This window comes from Hibiscus syriacus, unplaced genomic scaffold (assembly GCF_006381635.1).
Source record: "Hibiscus syriacus cultivar Baekdansim isolate YM2019G1 unplaced genomic scaffold, ASM638163v2 tig00110462_pilon, whole genome shotgun sequence".
NCBI classification, from domain to species: domain Eukaryota; kingdom Viridiplantae; phylum Streptophyta; class Magnoliopsida; order Malvales; family Malvaceae; genus Hibiscus; species Hibiscus syriacus.
Window position 1 is genome coordinate 160230 of NW_024062747.1, and position 20784 is coordinate 181013.

The window sequence follows — 20784 nt, forward strand, 5'->3', positions numbered from 1 at the left end:
GTTGTTCCCTTACGTGCACTAAACCCATGTTCCCGTGCGAATCCCTTGTAAAAGTGCCAAGCTTGATCACGTGAACAGAAGAGCTGACCAACCAATCTGTCAGATTCATCAACATTATGTACTTCATGGCATTCCTCGGTTGGCTTAACATTGTCTACATCAGTATTATCCATGGCAAAAATTTTGTTGTGCAAGTTCAGTGCTCCAGGAGTTGATGGATATGTAAACGAAGGTTCATTTTGAACATGTTTCTGTCGTGCTGCTTTCAATAGGATGTGGCATTGGTAGTGGTAGTTAAAGGGTGGGTACAATATTAAATTCGCAGTACATATTTAGGTATGTACAATAACTACAAGTATATTATCATTTTAAATTCGTAGTACACTGTTAAAAAAATTGAAACATAAATTACATAAGTTTTAAAAAAAGTATCGATCCTTTTTATAAAAAGTATGGACACTTTCAATATAATAGGTAAACAAATGATGTAATAGGTAGCCCTTATATAATGTAATAGGTATCGTTTATATGTAATAGGTAGTGGTTATATTGTAAAGTGTCTATCCTTTTTATAAAGTGTACATACTTTTTTCACTGTGGAAAACATTAATTTAAGGTTATCTTTTTGAGTGAGTTTTAAGATATTAATTTAGTAATTATAGGCGTCTAATGATTTATTTTTTACGTTACGGTATATATTATTATTAAATTAAAAATTCTAATAATATTTTATAAATAAAAAACAATCAAATAATTTTTGTGCAAATGAAATTATTAAATCAATATTGTAGGTGGAAAACATGAAACACTGTTAAAAAAATTGAAACATAAATTACATAAGTTTTAAAAAAAGTATCGATCTTTTTTATAAAAAGTATGGACACTTTCAATATATAGGTAAACAAATGATGTAATAGGTAGCCCTTATATATGTAATAGGTATCGTTTATATAATGTAATAGGTAGTGGTTATATTGTAAAGTGTCTATCCTTTTTATAAAAGTGTCCATACTTTTTTCACTGTGGAAAACATTAATTTAAGGTTATCTTTTGAGTGAGTTTTAAGATATTAATTTAGTAATTATAGGCGTCTAATGATTTAATTTTTACGTTACGGTATATATTATTATTAAATTAAAAATTCTAAATATATTTTATAAAATATAAAAACAATCAAATAATTTTTGTGCAAATGAAATTATTAAATCAATATTGTAGGTGGAAAACATGAAACACTGTTAAAAAAATTGAAACATAAATTACAAGTTTTAAAAAAAGTATCGATCCTTTTTATAAAAGTATGGACCTTTCAATATAATAGGTAAACATATGATGTAATAGGTAGCCCTTATATAATGTAAGGTATCGTTTATATAATGTAATAGGTAGTGGTTATATTGTAAAGTGTCTATCCTTTTTATAAAAGTGTCCATACTTTTTTCACTGTGGAAAACATTAATTTAAGGTTATCTTTTGAGTGAGTTTTAAGATATTAATTTAGTAATTATAGGCGTCTAATGATTTATTTTTACGTATATATTATTATTAAATTAAAAATTCTAAATAATATTTTATAAAATATAAAAACAATCAAATAATTTTTTGTGCAAATGAAATTATTAAATCAATATTGTAGGTGGAAAACATGAAACACTGTTAAAAAAATTGAAACATAAATTACATAAGTTTTAAAAAAGTATCGATCCTTTTTATAAAAGTATGGACACTTTCAATATAGGTAAACATATGATGTAATAGGTAGCCCTTATATAATGTAATAGGTATCGTTTATATAATGTAATAGGTAGTGGTTATATTGTAAAGTGTCTATCCTTTTTATAAAAGTGTCCATAATTTTTTCAATGTGGAAAACATTAATTTAAGGTTATCTTTTGAGTGAGTTTTAAGATATTAATTTAGTAATTATAGGCGTCTAATGATTTATTTTTTACGTTACGGTATATATTATTATTAAATTAAAAATTCTAAATAATATTTTATAAAATATAAAAACAATCAAATAATTTTTTGTGCAAATGAAATTATTAAATCAAATAATTCAAATTGAAAATTAAACAACAAATCAATTAAACATTGTTGTGGGTACATTAATTGAACATTGTTATGGGTACATTATTTGGATTAATTTCGTTGAGATGGGTTATGTATAACAAAACAATCTATCTCGCATGTGAGTACTTTATTCCAACCATGTGACAAGTGTGACAACTCCATCAACTCACAACTCAGCTTTGAACTCAATCAATATTGTCTTTTAGCTTAATGGTTCATAAAGCATGTTACTTGAACAGTATGAATCAATTATGCAATTTTCATGTTCAATTTAACACTGCATTTCAAATTCATTTCATATGTAATTGGAGTTTGAATTTAAATTTCAATTTGAGTTTGAATTTCAATATATTTCGGCTCCACTATAAATATTAGCCCAAGCCAATATGCATGTTATCATTGATTATTCCTAATTTCCATTGTTTTTTTTCAACGTATAAAACGCGAGGGAAATCCCGACCATTTTATTTTTTGGTCAACTTTAAAGCGTCAGAAACGTTTCGGGCGTATGATCTGGGTGGTATACAAGAAATGTAACAAATAGCAACTAAAATCATAAGTTGAGTACCACCCAAATCATAAGTCTGAAATACTTCCGATGCTCATCAAAATCCAAAGCTCATATGATGCCAAGCAAAAGGAAATCAAAATCCAAATATCATATGATGCCAAGCAAAAGGAAATCAAAATCTACAACTTGAGTTTGAACATTGATATGATATGTTCGGTTGTTATCATGTTGGGATTTTCTCTTTTTTGATTGCTTGGATAGTTGTTCTCTTGCTTCTTCAAGTGTTCTTAAGGTTATCCTTTGAGTGAGTTTTAAGATATTAATTTAGTAATTATAGGCGTCTAATGATTTATTTCTTACGTTACGATATATATTATTATTAAATTAAAAATTCTAAATATTATTTTATAAAATATCAAAACAATCAAATAATTTTTTGTGCAAATGAAATTATTAAATTAATATTGTAGGTGGAAAACATGAAACACTGTTAAAGTATCGATCCTTTTTATAAAAAGTATGGACACTTTCAATATAATATAATGTAATAGGTAAATTTACAATGCTATCGGTATAAATATACCGGTTTACTTATAAAATAGATAAATATAAGCGCTACCTATTACATTATATAAGCGCTACCTAGTATATTATTGTACTTTATAATATTTCCGGTTAAATAATATAACATAACCGGTCTAAATTTTAACCGGTCACTTGTTTAACCGGTCACGCCGTATATTAGCCGTTTTTTAGGCGCCGCACCGCAGAACCACCCGTTAACAGCTCTATCTTAGATGCACCATCAATACTGCCAACCATACCGATAACCTACAAGTACCATTACCGAAACCAAATTCAATAATTACCCACCCAAAAGCTTCTAATTCAAGTTTGCATGAGCTTGCACACGATCTAGTTTGTTTACAAAAGGTACAACAAAGAAAGAAATTCAAAAGGAACTACCGTAACGTTAATAAAGTAGTTTAACCAAATTACACACCACGATTTCATAGTTATATAGCTAATCCACACATTAAGACAAGAAGAAGAAGAAAAGCACACAAAAAAGGCAAAATCCAAAAAAGTTTGGTCCTTAATGATTAGCCTCATCTCCTGCAACGGGTGATCCTTGAACACCCTCTAGAGTAAGGGTGAACCGGTCCATGAGCCTGGAAACAGTTGTGCGTATAATAAGACCTGCCCGATCTCGGTGGACATGGGATTCTATTAGCCGAGAGCGCGCCGTACGAAATGTAATACTTCATCCTCTTCCAAAACAAAGATCTACGACCATATCCGTTTCCATCTTCACCCTCCATCTCCTCGTCGTCTTCGTCGTCGTTTAAGTCACTGTAAAGCAACATTGAAAGCGGCCATTCCAAAGCATCATCCATCAGCTTCAAGCTTCTCTCTTCAACTTGGGCTTCGACTTTCGATCTTGACAAGACAATGTAAGCGATGAAAAGGGGCAAAAGAAGCTTGCTGAGAAGTGAACATCGAGAAGCCATTGTCAGTAACGAGTTGCAGAGCTTTGTTGAAGAAGAGGAAGGGGATGGAGTAGTGTAGTGATAGTAGGTTTGTGGGGAGTTTGGTTTAAGGGGACAAATGGGGTCACGATGAGCAGAGAGGTGATTGGTTTACAGCTGTGATTTTCATCAATGCCATCCATTAAAGCGTGCTTTGGTTCCAGGACCAACACAAGGAGCTTGTCGTCTTCTGTATGTTAGGGTTAATGGTTTTAGATTGGTTTTAAGGCGTTAAATTTTTTATGTTTGGTGGGTCCATCATACTTGGCTCAATCAATGTCGTTGAAGTAGTGTTTAGTTGGAATGTGGCATATGATAGGGAGACATGGTGCACATGCGACGGATGGGATGATGGAGAAAGACTCTGCGGGACGCTTCAGAGGTGGTGGGATTAGATTGGACCGCTTGATTCCTTCGTTAATTTTTGGTATAAATCATATTTTAGTCCCTGAATTTTGAAACATTTCCATGTTAGTCCACAAAGTATTATTTTTATGTATCAAAGCAAAGCAAAGCATTTCAGTACTCAAATGGGGATTGTCCATGGAAAAAGAAAGAGGTTCACGCGCCTTAATTGAACAACTTCCTTTAATCCAATCCGTCCAATTTGTGGGCCTAAACGTGTAACCCATCTGTTGCTATGATGACTGAATACAGTTAGACCCACATTAAGGGCTAACATAAAATATTCCAAAATCATAAATGGGGCCCACTTTCTTATTAGCTTTTTAACTTTTGTGTCGAAACAAAATTTGTCGTAAGTCGCTGAATAAGGCTTTCTTCCTAAATAATTTGTATTTTTTTCGATATAGAAATATTTTTTTATTAATATAATATCATATATTTAACTATAATATATATTTATTCATGATTAACTAGAATATATTTATTAGCTCGTGAATCAAGTGATGTTTTGAATGAGATATAGAGCATGCTTTAACTCTAAATATTTTATCCTATAAACAAGTGTTGATGTTGGCTGTAGTATTAAATTATACTATATTATTTAATTCGAGTGAGAGTTAAGATTTTTTAAATATGAATCTACTTTAAACTTAAAACAAAAATTAAAATTCATCAATCGTATATAGTACATAATATACTTAAAACAAGTATATGAAAGTTATTAAACTCGTTAAACCACCTCTAAAATTCCTTTGAAGATAATTATTTTACTGTTATTCTTTCGCCTATTAAACATTGAAATGCATGGAATATATGATATCTTTTGAAATTTTTAGAAGCCTCCAAAATATTATATCTTGAGATGATTATTATGACCTTAGATCTGATATCAACATTAAGGATTATTATAAAATCCCTCAACTGAGGTTAAGAGAGGAATTTTATATTTTTTTCCCCTCTTCTTACATAAAGATAACGAACATTATTTATCATCTTCAACTTGCCATCACTAGTAAATTTATCGACCGTAACTTTTTATTCAAATAGAATAGGATGAACCGTCAATGACGGTTACAATTCAAATGTTACAATCAACGTAAATATATCAAAAATAAATTTTTTGGTTCATAAAATTTTAAATATTATAAATTAATCACTAAATTCTTCAACAATTATTGAACATTCATTAAATTTATATATTACTATAAGATACTTATTAAAGTTATCAAAATTTATCATTGTTTACAATGTATTGTTTAGAATAATTTAATATATTTAATAATTATTTTATAATATTTAAAAATTTGATAATAAAAATATCTTTTTAACATAGCCTAATAGTTTATGATATACTTTATCTGTATATTTATTTAGAATGGTATAGCCAGTTGCTGTAGGATATTGCAGCACTTTTAAATACACTTTTTCCCCTCTCCTTCTCTCTTTGCTCTTACATAGATCTGATAAAAACCCTAATTATTTTTAGCTCCTCTCTGCTCCCCCATCCCTCTGCCATTCATTATCTTCGTAAATCTATCATTTCAATCTTCCGCATCCTTCTCTCAACCAACGCACGCACGCTTAGAAAGAGTAATTCTTTTGAAAAACTGGGAATATTTAAAAGCTCGTGCGAGATTCAGTGGATGCTGATATAATGAAATCTTCAACAGAAGATCACATGGATATGATGAGAATGATGATGCAAATGGAAAAGGTTCCCTTTCAATTCTCCGAGCCTTCTTTCCAGAGCTTTTCCACGACGTTTCCAGCTGAAAATCACTTCTTTAATACGACATTGATGACCTCGCCCTCCACGTTATCATTTATTGGCAACGCCCCATCTCAAGAACCCGATCATATGGCCTCAAGCAACGAGTTCAACGATTCAGTCGATAAGGTAAACTCCATGGAAGAAACTAGGGAGATGATCTTTCGTATAGCAGCGATGCAGCCGATTCGTATAGACCCGGAATCCGTCAAGCCTCCGAAGAGAAGGAACGTTAAGATCTCTAAAGATCCTCAGAGTGTGGTCACTAGGCATAGAAGAGAAAGGATCAGGGAGCGGATAAGGATACTGCAAAGACTTGTTCCAGGAGGCACTAAGATGGACTCTGCATCGATGTTAGACGAAGCTATTCATTATGTCAAATTCTTGCAAAGACAGGTGCAATCTTCGGGACAAGCTGGCGTTAACAGACCAATGGACATTGTTGGATTTCAAAGTGCAGCAATGGCTAATGTGGGCTTAGATAAGAGATGCATGTTTTAGGTTTTGTTACTGAGAATTTCATTGTATGCGTTCTTTGTCGGATTATAAATTCTGAATATTGATTCTCCATATAATCTAGCTTGCCGCCCATATAAATGTTTAAGTTATATATTCATTAATTTAACCAAAAAAATAAGGTGCCATTGAAGCATTTATGTCAGCAAAACATGCACAAAATATCTTATAAATGGACGTAAAGTGAATATATTTGTCTAAATATCTTGTAAAAAACAGTAACGTAACCAGTATTTCTATTGTTTATGCACGGTACAGGGATAATATATAGAGAAAATAACCTCCGTGACCAAAAATCCCATATAATATATGATTTTAATCAAATTTTTTCGGATTTGCCAAAATGACCAACAAAATCGCAATGCGATCGCTAATTCGCAACGCAACGCGATCTCCATTATCGCAAATCAGTTTCCAGATTCGCAACGCGATTATGACTATCGCAATGCGATTTTCCAATTTCGCGTTGCGATTTTCCCAATTCGCAATGCGAATAAGTAAATCGCAATGCGAAGCTTACTATCGCAATGCGATTTACATAGCGCCATTCGTATTAACGCGTATTTTTTTTTCAAAATCCAAACACGAATTTTTTCTTAATAAATCAGAAACTGAACCGTCCACAGTAATCGCAACTCATAACCTCAAACCTAAAATCACAACACTCAGTCCCATCTCCATCTCTCACTCTCTACGGTGAAATCCGTCCCCATCTCCGAAGATTTCCGTCCCCATCGCCGGCGAAATCCCTCACAACCATTCACAGTCAAAAATCCTCACAATCATTCAGAAATGGAAAATCACCTCCGAGGGTTAGTTTTTTATTTTATTTTGAAATTTTTGCATTATTTTAGATTTTTCATATTGAGATTGATGATAAGTTTACTGGTAATTTCAATAATAGATTAACCATTTCACTTAGATTTCTTATTAAATTCATTCGATTGCTGCCAATACTGCTAAACTGTTTAGCCTGTGAAGTTAGTATTTGTCTTTGTTTTGTCTTTTGGTTGAAGTAATGCAGAAGAAGAATAGTTTCGAGAATGAAAATCGCAACGCGGAAATAACTATCGCAACGAGAGAATCGCAACGCGAAATAAAAATCACAACGCGAAACCAAAATCGCATTGCGATTTTCATTTCGCGTTGCGATTCTCTCGTTGCGATAGTCATTTCCGCGTTGCGATTCTCATTATCTCGTTGTGATTTTCATTTCAACCAAAAGACAAAACAGTGTTGCAAATTTTAGTTTCAAGAATAAACTACTATTTATGTTTATTGTTTTTTGTATATCTTGACAGTGTAGTTTTTGGTATATCTAACTTGGTATGTTTATTGTTTTTGTAGAAATTTTTACGGCTTCATTGACATTAAGGAATAAAGTTAGCCTAGCCACTACAATTGCTTCGAAGCTTTCACCTGCACAAAGAAAATTGTTTGAAGAAACCTGCTTCGGGCCATGGCTGAGAGTACAGCATCCGGGTGGAGATGCTAATTTGACCCATTTGTGGCTTCAGACCATGACTAGCGATCTACCCGACAGTATACAATGTGGTGAGGAAGAGATATGGTTTCATTTTCCACCGGCGTATACTTGTTTTGGGCGGAAGGAGTTCTGCTTAATCACTGGTCTACGATTCGGACACGATGATGTAGGCCGGTACACTCGTCATCACCCGCCCATCATAGTTATCCAGGGTTTTTCCTGATGAGTCAATAGAGAAGCCGAACTTACACGTCGATGACATGAAGAAATTGTTTAATAAGAAATATGATTTTACTCGGATGAATGACGTCGATGTTGTCCGAGTATGCCTTCTACTACTTTTATATGCCGGCTTTTTAGGCAGAGAGGCCAGACAACCTATTCCTCAGGAGCTAATATTATTGGTAGAGGACCTAAATGCATGGAATCTGTTTCCGTGGGGTTCGTATATGGAAAGCTACCTGGACTAAGTTGTCGTCTGCCTTTGATGACCGCAAAAGTTTGCGGGGCGATGGGTCGAAATACACTTTGTCAGGCTTTGTTTGGGCCTTTAAGGTAAGAATTTCTATATAATGTTTTCAAAATTATAATTAATTATTTAACAATTACTAATGTTTGTTATTATTGTTTGTAGATTTGGATATTCGAGGCCTTTCCCGCCATGAAGACATATGCAATAAAAACTTCAAATGATATTCCCAGGGCTATTTCCTGGAAGAGGAAACGTCTGTTGGATTGGGAAGACTTAATACCATATGCGACAATAAATAATGTAAGTTAACACAAATACTATCATATATAAACAAGTTATTAATAGTAGACGTTTAACTTTGTTTGAGTTTTTATATTTTTAGGAGGCCAACATTCCATTAATGAGACTGACACCCACGGAGGCTGAGCTTGCCACTGATTGGTGGTAAGCTAGTCAGCGTTTTCTTGATGGCACGAATGATGAGCAACCTCCACTTCCTCCACTTCGAGAGCCATCACCTCACCCAGAGCCATCACCTGATCGACCCGACTATACACCTCTACAACGAGAGCCATCACCTATCCCGTCACATCATCGAGCCTCTTCTCCACCATCACCTCATGATAGGCGACCGACAAAGATGCCACGACTTCTATCTCCCTGTTCTCCACCTCCACGGGATGAGTCAAGGGAGTTACGTGATGAGGTCAATGCCTTGCATGAGGAGATCGGTACTCTACGCGATAACGATGGTGCATGGCGTGTGGAGGTGTCTACTTTACGTGGTGAGGTTGCCGCTCTACGTGAGATGTTAGTATCGTTGCAGAATGAGGTTCATACTCTACGCAACGAGGTAAGTTTAAGATTTTCCATATTTAACTTGATGATAAATTTACTCGTAATTTCACTTAAATTAACCATTTCACTTAGATTGCTTAGTAAATTTATTCGGTTGCTGCCAATACTGCTAAACTGTTTATTAACATTGTGAAGTTAGTATTTGTCTTTTTGTTTTGTCTTTTGGTTGAAGTAAATTTATTCGGTTGCTGCCAATTCTGCTAAACTGTGTATTCTTTAACACTGTGAAGTTAATATTTGTCTTTATTTTGTCTTTTGGTTGAAAGTTTGAAATATATTTGTCTTTGTTTTCACTGTTTAAATATCATGTATGTTTATTTACTGATATTTGTATTTAATTATTTAGCGGACCGATAAGGTGGATGCTTTACGTCGGGTTTTTCTTGCACGACAGAGTTCACGCATCAGACGGCGTGCACGTGCTATTAAGTCTCCGTATACCCCAATAGTACGAAGACACCGCAAGAAGAAGCCCGACTCGCCTGTCATCCCTCAAGAGTCCACTCCTATCGTTGAAGAGGCCCCTATCATTCCTCGAGAGTCCCCTCCTACCGTTCAAGAGGCCACTATCATCGTTGAAGAGGTCCCTCCCACCATTCAAGAGCCCGATTCACATGGCGTCATATGTAGGATTCTTGAGAAACCCTCTGACGTGCCGGACATGATGGATTCAAGTTAGCTCTCGTATGAGTTACCGGCCAGTGCCATACCGGTATCTGAAGTGGAGAGGAAACAACTACCGGACACAATTCTGGATAACACCCTTTGGGCTAAGACCGCAGTTGATTTTTATCTACATGAGCGAAGCCATGGGTGTTTCACTGACATATGCAAGCTCAACGATGATATCTATTTGTTGCTTGATCGGTCTTGGTGGGGCGTATTATTAGGGGTCGAAGACAATGGCTATTTCGATAGAGGGGTAAGTCTTATATTTTTCTTATATTTTAATTTGATTATTTTTTTGTAAATTTATGTAAGTTACTAATATATGTCTTTTTTGTAAAACAACATATCGATACGTGGGTGTCACGTCTTCTAATAATTAGGAAACTTAAGGAAAATAAAAGAAATACACGATATACAATTATGCCGACGTCTTTTAACGCCGTTCACTTGAAGAATCAACGAGATAAATCATTTGCGTTGGGCATTGGACAAGCTAAACTTTATCCTGCATGGTGGGAGGTCGATAAGGTTAGTGTTTATTTTAGATTGAGTTTAAAGGTATTCATAAATAAGTGCGCAAATGAATGAATTATTACTTATGATTGCAGGTGTTTATCCCTGTTTTGGAACGTAACCATTGGCTTCTCGTCGAGCTTCAGATCCCATCCCTTAAGGCAATAGTATATGACAGCATGATAAATTACATATCATTGGCTGATTTAAGATATATTATTAAGGGATGGAGCTCTTATTTGGCTAAATTCTTGGATGCGATAAATTATTGGACTCGTTCTGGAAACAAGAAGCCAAAGAAGCTCAATATTACAGTTAGCAGAGACGAGACCGCACCACAACAAACGAAAGGACCCAGAGGGGATTGTGGTCCTCTCGTATGCTTGGCGTTGGACCGTTTGATCACAGGAAGTATAAAGTATCTACCTCCCACCGATATAGATAGAGCTGAAGTAGGCTTGTGGTTTCGACATTATATGGCTAGATCGATATATACGAGACGTTGCCTACCTGCATCTGCGTTATAAAAATGTCCATAAACAATGGTATGTTTATAGGCTTGTGGTTTGAAAATGTTTGGTTAAGTACCTAGAATTCAATAATTTGATGTTTGTAGGTTTTAGATGTGTAGAAAGTGTTGTTTGAGCAAATGTTTTTATGCAGGTTAATCTCAGAAGTGAGCTGCGTGAAAATGATGTATGGCTGCAAAAGTTGATTCAATAGTAGAAGTGTTATTTTCTCTAAGAATTATTGCTTATTTTTTGATTGTTTAATTGATTTGTAAAAGGTGATTTGTAAAAGTTGATTTGTTTAATTGATGTTAACATAATCCTTATTTGTGCTTGTTTAATTGATTGAAATGTAATGGTTGATTTTGTTGATTTCAATCTACATTATGTTGAAGGCAAAAAGTACTATCGCAATGCGAAATGAAAATCGCAACGAGAGAATCGCAACGCGAAATTAAATTCGCGTTGCGATTTTCATTTCGCATTGCGAAATTAGCGTTGCGATTTTCATTTCGCATTGCGATTCTCTCGTTGCGATTTTCATTTCGCATTGCGATAGTAATTTCCGCGTTGCGATAGACATTAAGATGATTGCCTATTAAGTGATAAAACTGAACAGATCATAGCAATTTTCAAACTCAAGTACTAATACATGCCTAACTGAAAATGTTAAGTTCACACATAAAATCTAATACAACGTTTGCATTTAAAAAATCACCTAAGTTAACAGTCCCAAAAGGTGAAGCCAGTTGTGATTGGGATTTTAAAGATGATTGCGATTTGATTGCCTTTTTCTTGACACCATATGAGCTTTGGATTTTGATGATGATCCTATTTTGGTAGAGGAAAAGATGATTGTGATGACACTGGTGATCCACATGTCAACCTTGTATGACCACTTTCCTTGCACCGACTACATGTCGATCTCTTCTTCTCTTCACCCTTAGACGGTATACGATCGTGACTTTTTGGTCGGCCAGGTAGCCTTCTGTCCATGGCTGGTGGCAAAACTGTTTGTAAGTCATCTGGTATGTCCCACTCAGAAGGATGTGGAATAGGGTAGACAATCTCGGCATAAGTCTGTCGATATACTTTTGTAGTGTAGCAATCCATAGCGTATGTGCGTGAATCATCTTGGTTTAGATGAAGAGCAACTTTTATAACATGGCCACACGGATAACCAGATGTTTGCCATTTCATACAACTACACGTCCTTGCATTTAGATCGACAAGCCCATTTAAGTTATTATCCAGTACTTCAAACAAAGTGTTTGAACATGGTTCAACTCTCCATGACGTTGACTTCACAACACGTTTCGTTATCTTTTTTTCAGTCCATGGTGTAACACGATGTTCCAATGTTCCTGTAAATTTAAATAAATATACTTAGTAAAATATATGATAAGTTACGAATTCAAAGAAATAATACCTGCATGGTTTCTTTTCTTGTAGTACCACTGTTGAATAGAGGCTCGAAAAAACTCCATTAACATAGTAATGGGTAATTTTCGGGAATAACGACTTAGAGCGTTGATTGATTCTGCACTATTAGACGTCATGAAACCATATCTTGCTCCAAGTTGATGTACTCTTGACCATCTTTCAAACCCGACATCTTCTAGTGTTTGAGCACACTGAGGCAAAACACGTCTTAAACAGTTTATATGCTTATTGAAATCCACTTCCCGACAAGCTTTTACAGCCTTCCAGTATGTCCATTTGTACTTTTTTATACCAGCATACCTTGATTTTAGATTTCTATACAAATGAACACCACAAAGTCCATGAAAAGCATCTGGGAAACACCTTCTAACAGCGTTGTCAATTGAGTTTGCCCTATCGGATATGATTGTCAGATTGCTAATAGGACCTATGCAATCCCTAAGATGCCCCATAAACCATGTCCATGAATCAGAGGTTTCAGATTTGCCAACCCCGTAAGCTATTGGCAATATCCCATTGTTAGCATCCATGGCTACTGCTAATAAGTTTACTCCAAGGTATCGACCTTTCAAATGTGCTCCGTCAACTATAATAACTGGGCGCATGCAAGTAATAAACGAACGAATCTACAAAATAATATACACAAGAAATATAATCATTTAAATGTGAAATGCATGTAACTAACAGAAATGAGTCAACAGAATTATATTGATTTACTAACTGCAGCACCAATGACGATAAACAACAACTCAAAGCGTCCATCTCTATCTGTTTTGATATGAGTTACCGACCTAGGATTTTTCAGCTTTAAATTGTGACAATAAGCCGGCAGTTGGGCAAACGATGCTTCTGGCGACCCCCTCAACAATTCCAAGGCATAACATTTGGCTCTCCAAGCTTGAGAATATGATATACTAATCTTGAACCGAGCATTCATATCAGTCATAATTTCATGTCCCCGATATACCCTGCCATTCAAAAACATTAACTCAGCCAGAAAACCACCCAACACCTTTTTCTTCTTTTTCTTCTTCAGGATTATATGAATTACAGAATGGATGTTCAACATGTTCATTCACAACCTCCACTTACTCCTCATTATCATCAACAACATCTTCCTCGGCAACAGTTGTTTCATCATCAAAATTCGAGTATTGACTAATATCAAAATCATTACACGCAGGGTCTGTTTCTTCTTCTGAAACATCATCAAAATCCGAGTATTGACCAATATCAAAGTCCGGGTATTGACCAAGATCAAATTTCGAATACTGACTAGTACTCACAATTTTTCTCTTGGCTCATCATCGTCTAATTGGTCAATACGAAAACCGGAATTTGGTGCTGAAAGTTTATTGGGATTTGGATTAGAGAAAGGTTGTGGGTTTTGAGAAAAACTTAGTTGATTACTACCCGCTACTGACCTAACAATACTACTTCTAGGTTCAACAACATACAATGTAACATCATCACTTGAAACACTAATGTAAGCAATGAATCGTTCAACATCTTCATTGTCGGTTAACAAATAAACTTTACCATTCCTCTGATAAGATAGCCTAAATCCACTTAGGGGCTCTAAATTCAATTTCTTTGAAACACGTAACATTAGAGTTTCATAAGTTAACTTTTTTAATGACAGTTTTAGTTGAAGATTCATGGGTAAAGGCATATATTGTAAAACACCATGAACATTCTCCCATGACCCTCCAAAACACAAATCTATCCAAACATGATCAACATTAGATGATTTCATGGTTGTAAATTAATTTACTAAACAAACGAGCTGCGAAACTAAGACCTATTGCCGGATGGGGAAGGATGTAGGAACGGATATAGGAACGAATGTCGTCGGAGAGAGTGATAGATGGAGATGGAATGAGTTGCGATTTAGGGATTTAGGTTATGAGTTGTTGCTTCTGCGTAGATATATACACAAAAAATTTGTGTTGCGAAACTAAAACCTATTGCGAACTTTGAAAATCGCATTGCGATTCTGTATTATCTCGTTGCGAAAGTAAGTATCGCGTTGCGATTTTCCTAATTCGCAATGCGAATAAGTAAATCGCAATGCGATACTGACTATCGCAACGAGATAATACAAAATCGCAACGAGATTCTGACTTTCATAATGAGATTCTGAAAATCGCAATCATCTTCAAAATCCCAATCACAACCGGCTTCACCTTTTGTGACTGTTAACTTAGGTGATTTTTAAATGCAAACGTTGTATTATGTGTATTTTATGTGTGCACTTTTAACATTTTCAGTTAGGTATGTATTAGTAACTTGAGTTTGAACATTGCTATGATCTGTTCAGTTGTTATCACTTATTAGACATTCATTTGACTATCGCAACGGGGAAATCGCAACGCGAAAATGGCTATAGCAATTCGAAATGAAAAATCGCAATGCGAAAATGGCTATCACAACTAGAAAATCGCAATGCGAAATGAAAATCGCATTGCGATTTTCTCGTTGCGATAGTCAATTTTGTGTTGCGATAGTCTGTTTTGCCTTCAACATAATGCAGATTGAAAATCAACAAATCAACTATTACATTTCAATCAATTAAACAAGCACAAATAAGAATTATGTACACACCAATTAAACAAATCAACATTTACAAATCATTTTTTACAAATCAATTAAACAATCAAATAATAATAATAATTCTTATTTCATCATCAATTATTGAATCAATGAATCAACTTTTGCACCCGTACATCCATTTCACGCAGCTCATTTAAGGATTAACCTGCAAAAACCAAACATTTGCTCAAACAAGACTTCCTACACATCTAAAACCTATAAACAACAAATTATTGAATTATAGGTACTTAACCAAACATTTTCAAACCAAAAGGAGTATATATGTTAACAAAACTTGCATTTGACTTACCAATTAACAATGGATACTTTCATAACGCGGATGCAGGTAGGCAGCGTCTAGAATATATCGCTCTAGCCATATAATGCCGAAACCACAAGCCTACTGCAGCTCTATCTCTATCGGTGGGAGGTAGAAACTCTGTGCTTCCCGTCGTCAAACGCGCCAAGCACATGCATACGAGAGGACCACAATCCCCTCTCTGATGTGACATTGACGGTCTCTCTCTGACAACTGTGACAGAACTTCTTTGGCTTCTTATGTCTAGAATGAGTAATAATTAATCATCCATGAATTTAGCCAAATGATCATCCCTTGATACTATTATCTTCAGGATGAGAGCTGAAGTTGGACGAGAAGCCAATGACGACGTTCCAAAACAGGGATAAACACCTGCAATCATAAGTAATAATTCATTTATTTGCGCACTTATTTATGAACACCTTTAAAAAATTTAAAAAATAAACACTAACCTTATCGACCTCCCACCATGCAGGATAAAGTTTAGCTTGTCTGTTGCCCAATGAAAATGATTCATCTCGTTGATTCTTCAAGTGAACTGCGTGAAAAGCCGCCGGCATTATTGTATATCGCAAATTTTTTTTATTTTTCCTAAGCTTCCTTATTATTAGAAGACGTGACACTCACGCATCGATATGCTGTTTTACAAAAAAAAAACATATATTAGTGAATTACATTAATTTTTAAAAAAATTAATCAAAATCATATATAAGTCAAATATAAGACTTACCTCCCCATCGAATAGCCACTGTCTTCACCCCTAATAGCACACCCCACCAAGACCGATCAAGCAACAAAAACATTCATCGTTGAGTTTGCTTATGTCAGTGTAACACCCTTGGCTCCGCTCATGTAGATAAAAATCAACTGCGGTCTTAGCCCAAAGGGTATTATCCACAATTGTTTCCGGTAGTTGTCTCCTCTCCACTTCAGATACCGGAAGGGTACTAGCCGGTAACTCATACGAGAGTCAATTCTCATCCATCATGTCCGGAACCGGTGGGGGTTTCTCAATACTTCGATATATTACCCCATGTGAATCGGGCTCTGGAATGGTGGGAGGGACCTCTTCAACGATGACAGTGGCCTCTTGAACGGTGGAGGGGACTCTTGAGGAAGGATAGGGGCCTCTTGAACGATTGGAGGGGACTCTTGAGGGATGACAGGTGAGTCGGGCTTCTTCTTGCGGAGTCTTCGCACCATTAGGGTTAACGGAGACGTAATAGCACGTCCACGCCGTCTGATGCGTGAACTCTATCGTGCAAGGAAAACCCGACGTAAAGCTTCCACCTTATCGGGCCGCTAAAAAAAATTAATACATAAATCAATAAATAAACAGACATGATATTAAACAAAGACAAATATGTTTCAAACTAGCATTGTATTCACCCAAGTCATTATTCTATCATAGTTCACGAAATGCTCAGATAACATTCCAGAAGTAAGCACTTATATAAACATTTAAAAGGACAACATATATAAACATTCCAGAAGAAGAATAGTTTACTTTCGCAACACGAAACTTAAAATCGCAACGCGAAAATGACTATCGCAACGCGGAAATGGCTATCGCAATGCGAAATGCAAATCGCAACGACAAAATTGCAATGCGAAATGAAAATCGCAACGACAAAATCGCAACGCGAAATGAAATCGCAACGCGAAACACAAATCGCATTGCGACTTTCATTTCGCATTGCGATTTTGTCGTTACGATTTTCATTTCGCATACGATAGCCATTTCCACGTTGCGATAGTCATTTTCATGTTGCGAAAGTAAACTATTCTTCTTCTGCAAATTGAAACTTGAATGGATTGCATTACTTCAACCAAAAGACAAAAACAAAACCAAAAACAAATACTAACAAAAACAGTTTAGCAGTATTGGCAGCAACCGAATGAATTACGAGTATGAAAAATCTTAAACTTACCTCGTTGTGTAGAGTATGAACCTCATTCTGTAACGATGCTACCATCTCACGTAGAGCGGCTACCTCACCGCGTAATGTAGACACCTCAACACGCCATGCACCATCGTCTTTGCGTAAAGTACCGACCTCCTCACGCAAGGCATTGACCTCATCACGTAACTCCCCTAACTCATCCCGTTGAGGTGGAGAACAGGGAGATAAACGTCGTGGCATCTTTTCCGGTCGCCTATCTTGCGGTGATGGTGGAGAAGAGGCTCGATGATGTGACATAATAGGTGATGGTTGTCGTTGTGGAGGTGTATAGTCGGGTCGATCAGATGATGGCTCTGGGTGAGGTGATGGCTCCCGAAGTGGAGGCTGCTCATCAACCGTTCCATCAAAAAAACGCTTACTAGCTTGCCACCAATCAGTGGCAAGCTCAGCTTCCGTGGGTGTCAGCCTCTGTAGAGGAGTGTTGGCCTCCTAACAATATAAAAGCTCAAACAAAGTTAAACGTGTACTAGTGATAACTTGTTTATAAACATATGGTAGTATTTATGTTAACTTACATTATTTATTGTCGTATACCGTAGTAAATCTTCCTATTGCAAGGTCCGTTTCCTCTTCCAGGAAATAGCCCTGGGAATATCATTTGAAGTTTTTATTGCATATGTCTTCATGGCGGGAAAGGCCTCAAATATCCAAATCTACAAACAATATAATAACAAACATTAGTAATTGTTAAATAATTACTTATAATTTTGGAAACATTATATAAAAATTCTTACCTTAAAGGCCCAAATAAAGCCTGTCAAAGTGTATTTGGAACCATTGCCATGCAAACTTTTTTGATCATCCAAGGCATACGATAACTTATTCCATGTAGCTTTCCATAAATACGAGCCCCACGGAAACAAGTTCCACGCATTTAGGTCTTCTACCAATTTGATTAGATCATTTGGAATAGGTTGTCTGGCCTCTCTGCCTAAAAATCCGGCATGCAAAAGAATTAGAAGGCATATTCGGACAACGTCGACGTCATCCATCCGAGTAAAACCATCTTTCTTATTCAACAATCTTGTCAGGTCTTCTACGTGTAGATTCGGCCTCTCCAGCTCAAGAAAAACCCGGGATAGCCATGATGGGCGGGTAATGTGTCTAGTGTACCGACCTACATCATCGTGTCCGAAGCGTAGACCGGTGATTAAGCAAAACTCCTCCCGCCCAAAACACGTATACGCCGGTGGAAAATCAAACCATATCTCTTCATCACGACGTTGTATAGTCTCTGGTAGATCGCTAGTCATGGTTTGAAGAAACAAGTGTGTCAACATCGCATCTCCACCGGGATGTTGTACTTTCAGCCATGGCCCGAAGCATGTATCCTCAAACATTTTTCTTTGTGCAGGTGAAAGCTTCGACGCAATTATTTTGGCCAGGCTGACTTTATTTCTTAAGATCAATTGAGCCGAATAAAAGTTCTACAAAAACAATAAACATACTAAGTTAGATATACCAAAAACTACACTGTGAAGATATACCAAAAACAATAATAAACATAAAGAGTAGTAGTTTATTCTTCAAACTTAAATTTGCAACACTGTGAATTTCGTATTTGTCTTTGTTTTTTGGTTGAAGTAATGCAATTCATTCAAGTTTCAATTTGCAGAAGAAGAATAGTTTCTGAAAATGAAAATCGCAACACGAAAATGACTATCGCAACGCGAATTTGACTATCGCAACGAGAGAATCGCAACGCGAAACTAAAATCGCGTTGCGATTTGCATTTCGCGTTGCGATTCTCGGTTGATTTAATAAGCAATCTAAGTGAAATGGTTAATCTATTATTGAAATTACCAGTAAACTTATCATCAATTTTAATATAAAAAACCTAATAATAATGCAAAAATTTCAAAAAGAAAATAATTAAAAAAACTAACCCTCGTTGGTTGATTTGGTTGATTTTCCATTTCTGATTGTGAGGGTGGCTCTGAGAGATGGAGATAGATGGATTTCGCCGGAGATGGGGACGGATTTCGTTGGAGATGGGTGAGAGAGTGAGAGATGGAGATGGGACTGAGTTGTGATTTTAGGTTTTAGGTTATGAGTTGCGATTACGGGATATACTGTGGACGGTTCAGTGTTCCAATATATTAATATTCATGTTTGGAATTTAAAAATAAAATACTTGGCCAGGATACTAATGGCGCTTTGAAAATCGCATTGCGATTATGTATTATCGCGTTGCGAAAGTCAGAATCGCGTTGCGAAAGTCAGTATCTCGTTGCGATTTTGTATTATCGCATTGCGATAGTAAGTATCGCATTGCGATAGTCAGTATCGCATTGCGATTTTCCCAATTCGCGTTGCGATTTACTTATTCGTATTGCGAATTGGAAAAATCGCAACGACACTGTAGACCATCGCAACGCGATTTTCAACTATCGCAACGCGAAATACAACGCGAATTTGCGATAATGGAGATCGCGTTGCGAATTAGCGATCGCATTACGATTTTGTTGGTCATTTTGGCAAATCCGAAAAAAATTGATTAAAATCATATATGTTATTTTCTCTAATATATATTATACAATATTCATTCCGTAAAGGTCTAGATTCATTCCACTTCATGAATTGATCCTTCTCTGACACATTCTATCTTTTCTTCTATCATTTTATCCATCTACCCTCTTTTCCTTTTAACATGAATTATCATCTTTATTACAGGAATATATATATATATCCATGGGATTTTATTCATTTTCCATGTTGTGTTAACGTACACAAATTAACAAGCATTCTTCTGAAAATATTGTTTCTTTTTCGTTTTAAAAAATATTTTAAAAAAATTTATATTTAATTTCTCAAAGCATCATTGGAATTTATTATAAGAAAAACTGGGTAAGTTATTTTTTTATGAAATTCATATGAAGAGGAAATATTAAATAATGGCTTGGAGAAGAGGCTCTTGGGAGGTGAGACTATAAATGAAGAAATGGTAGCAGAAACCTCCAGAAGATTTCAAATTAATATAAATTGGTATTTTATATAGTAAATGAATAGACTATTAATAGGTTGGTTGGATTTTTTTTTTTGGAGATGCAAGGTTAGAGGGTGTTGGTGAAGGATACATGCAGGCATGGATCATGCGGATGGATGGGAATTGTCACCCTCAAAATATTTTAATTTTTTTTATATTTTTAATTGAAAA

The 20784-nt window shown here is 35.5% G+C and overlaps 2 protein-coding genes across 2 annotated transcripts; one reads left to right on the forward strand and one right to left on the reverse strand.

Moving 5' to 3' along the window:
- Nucleotides 1–3540: 3540 nt before the first annotated feature.
- LOC120126841 (protein RALF-like 34) lies at nucleotides 3541–4156 on the reverse strand. Its single transcript, XM_039144910.1, has one exon. It carries the CDS (start codon nucleotides 4093–4095, stop codon nucleotides 3694–3696), a length of 402 nt encoding a protein of 133 aa, XP_039000841.1. The 5' UTR covers nucleotides 4096–4156; the 3' UTR covers nucleotides 3541–3693.
- A 260-nt stretch (nucleotides 4157–4416) lies between these two features.
- LOC120126786 (transcription factor HEC2-like) lies at nucleotides 4417–6787 on the forward strand. Its single transcript, XM_039144881.1, has 2 exons — nucleotides 4417–4540; nucleotides 6159–6787. The coding sequence occupies exons 1-2, from the start codon at nucleotides 4417–4419 to the stop codon at nucleotides 6785–6787; spliced, it is 753 nt and encodes a 250-aa protein (XP_039000812.1).
- Nucleotides 6788–20784: the final 13997 nt, after the last annotated feature.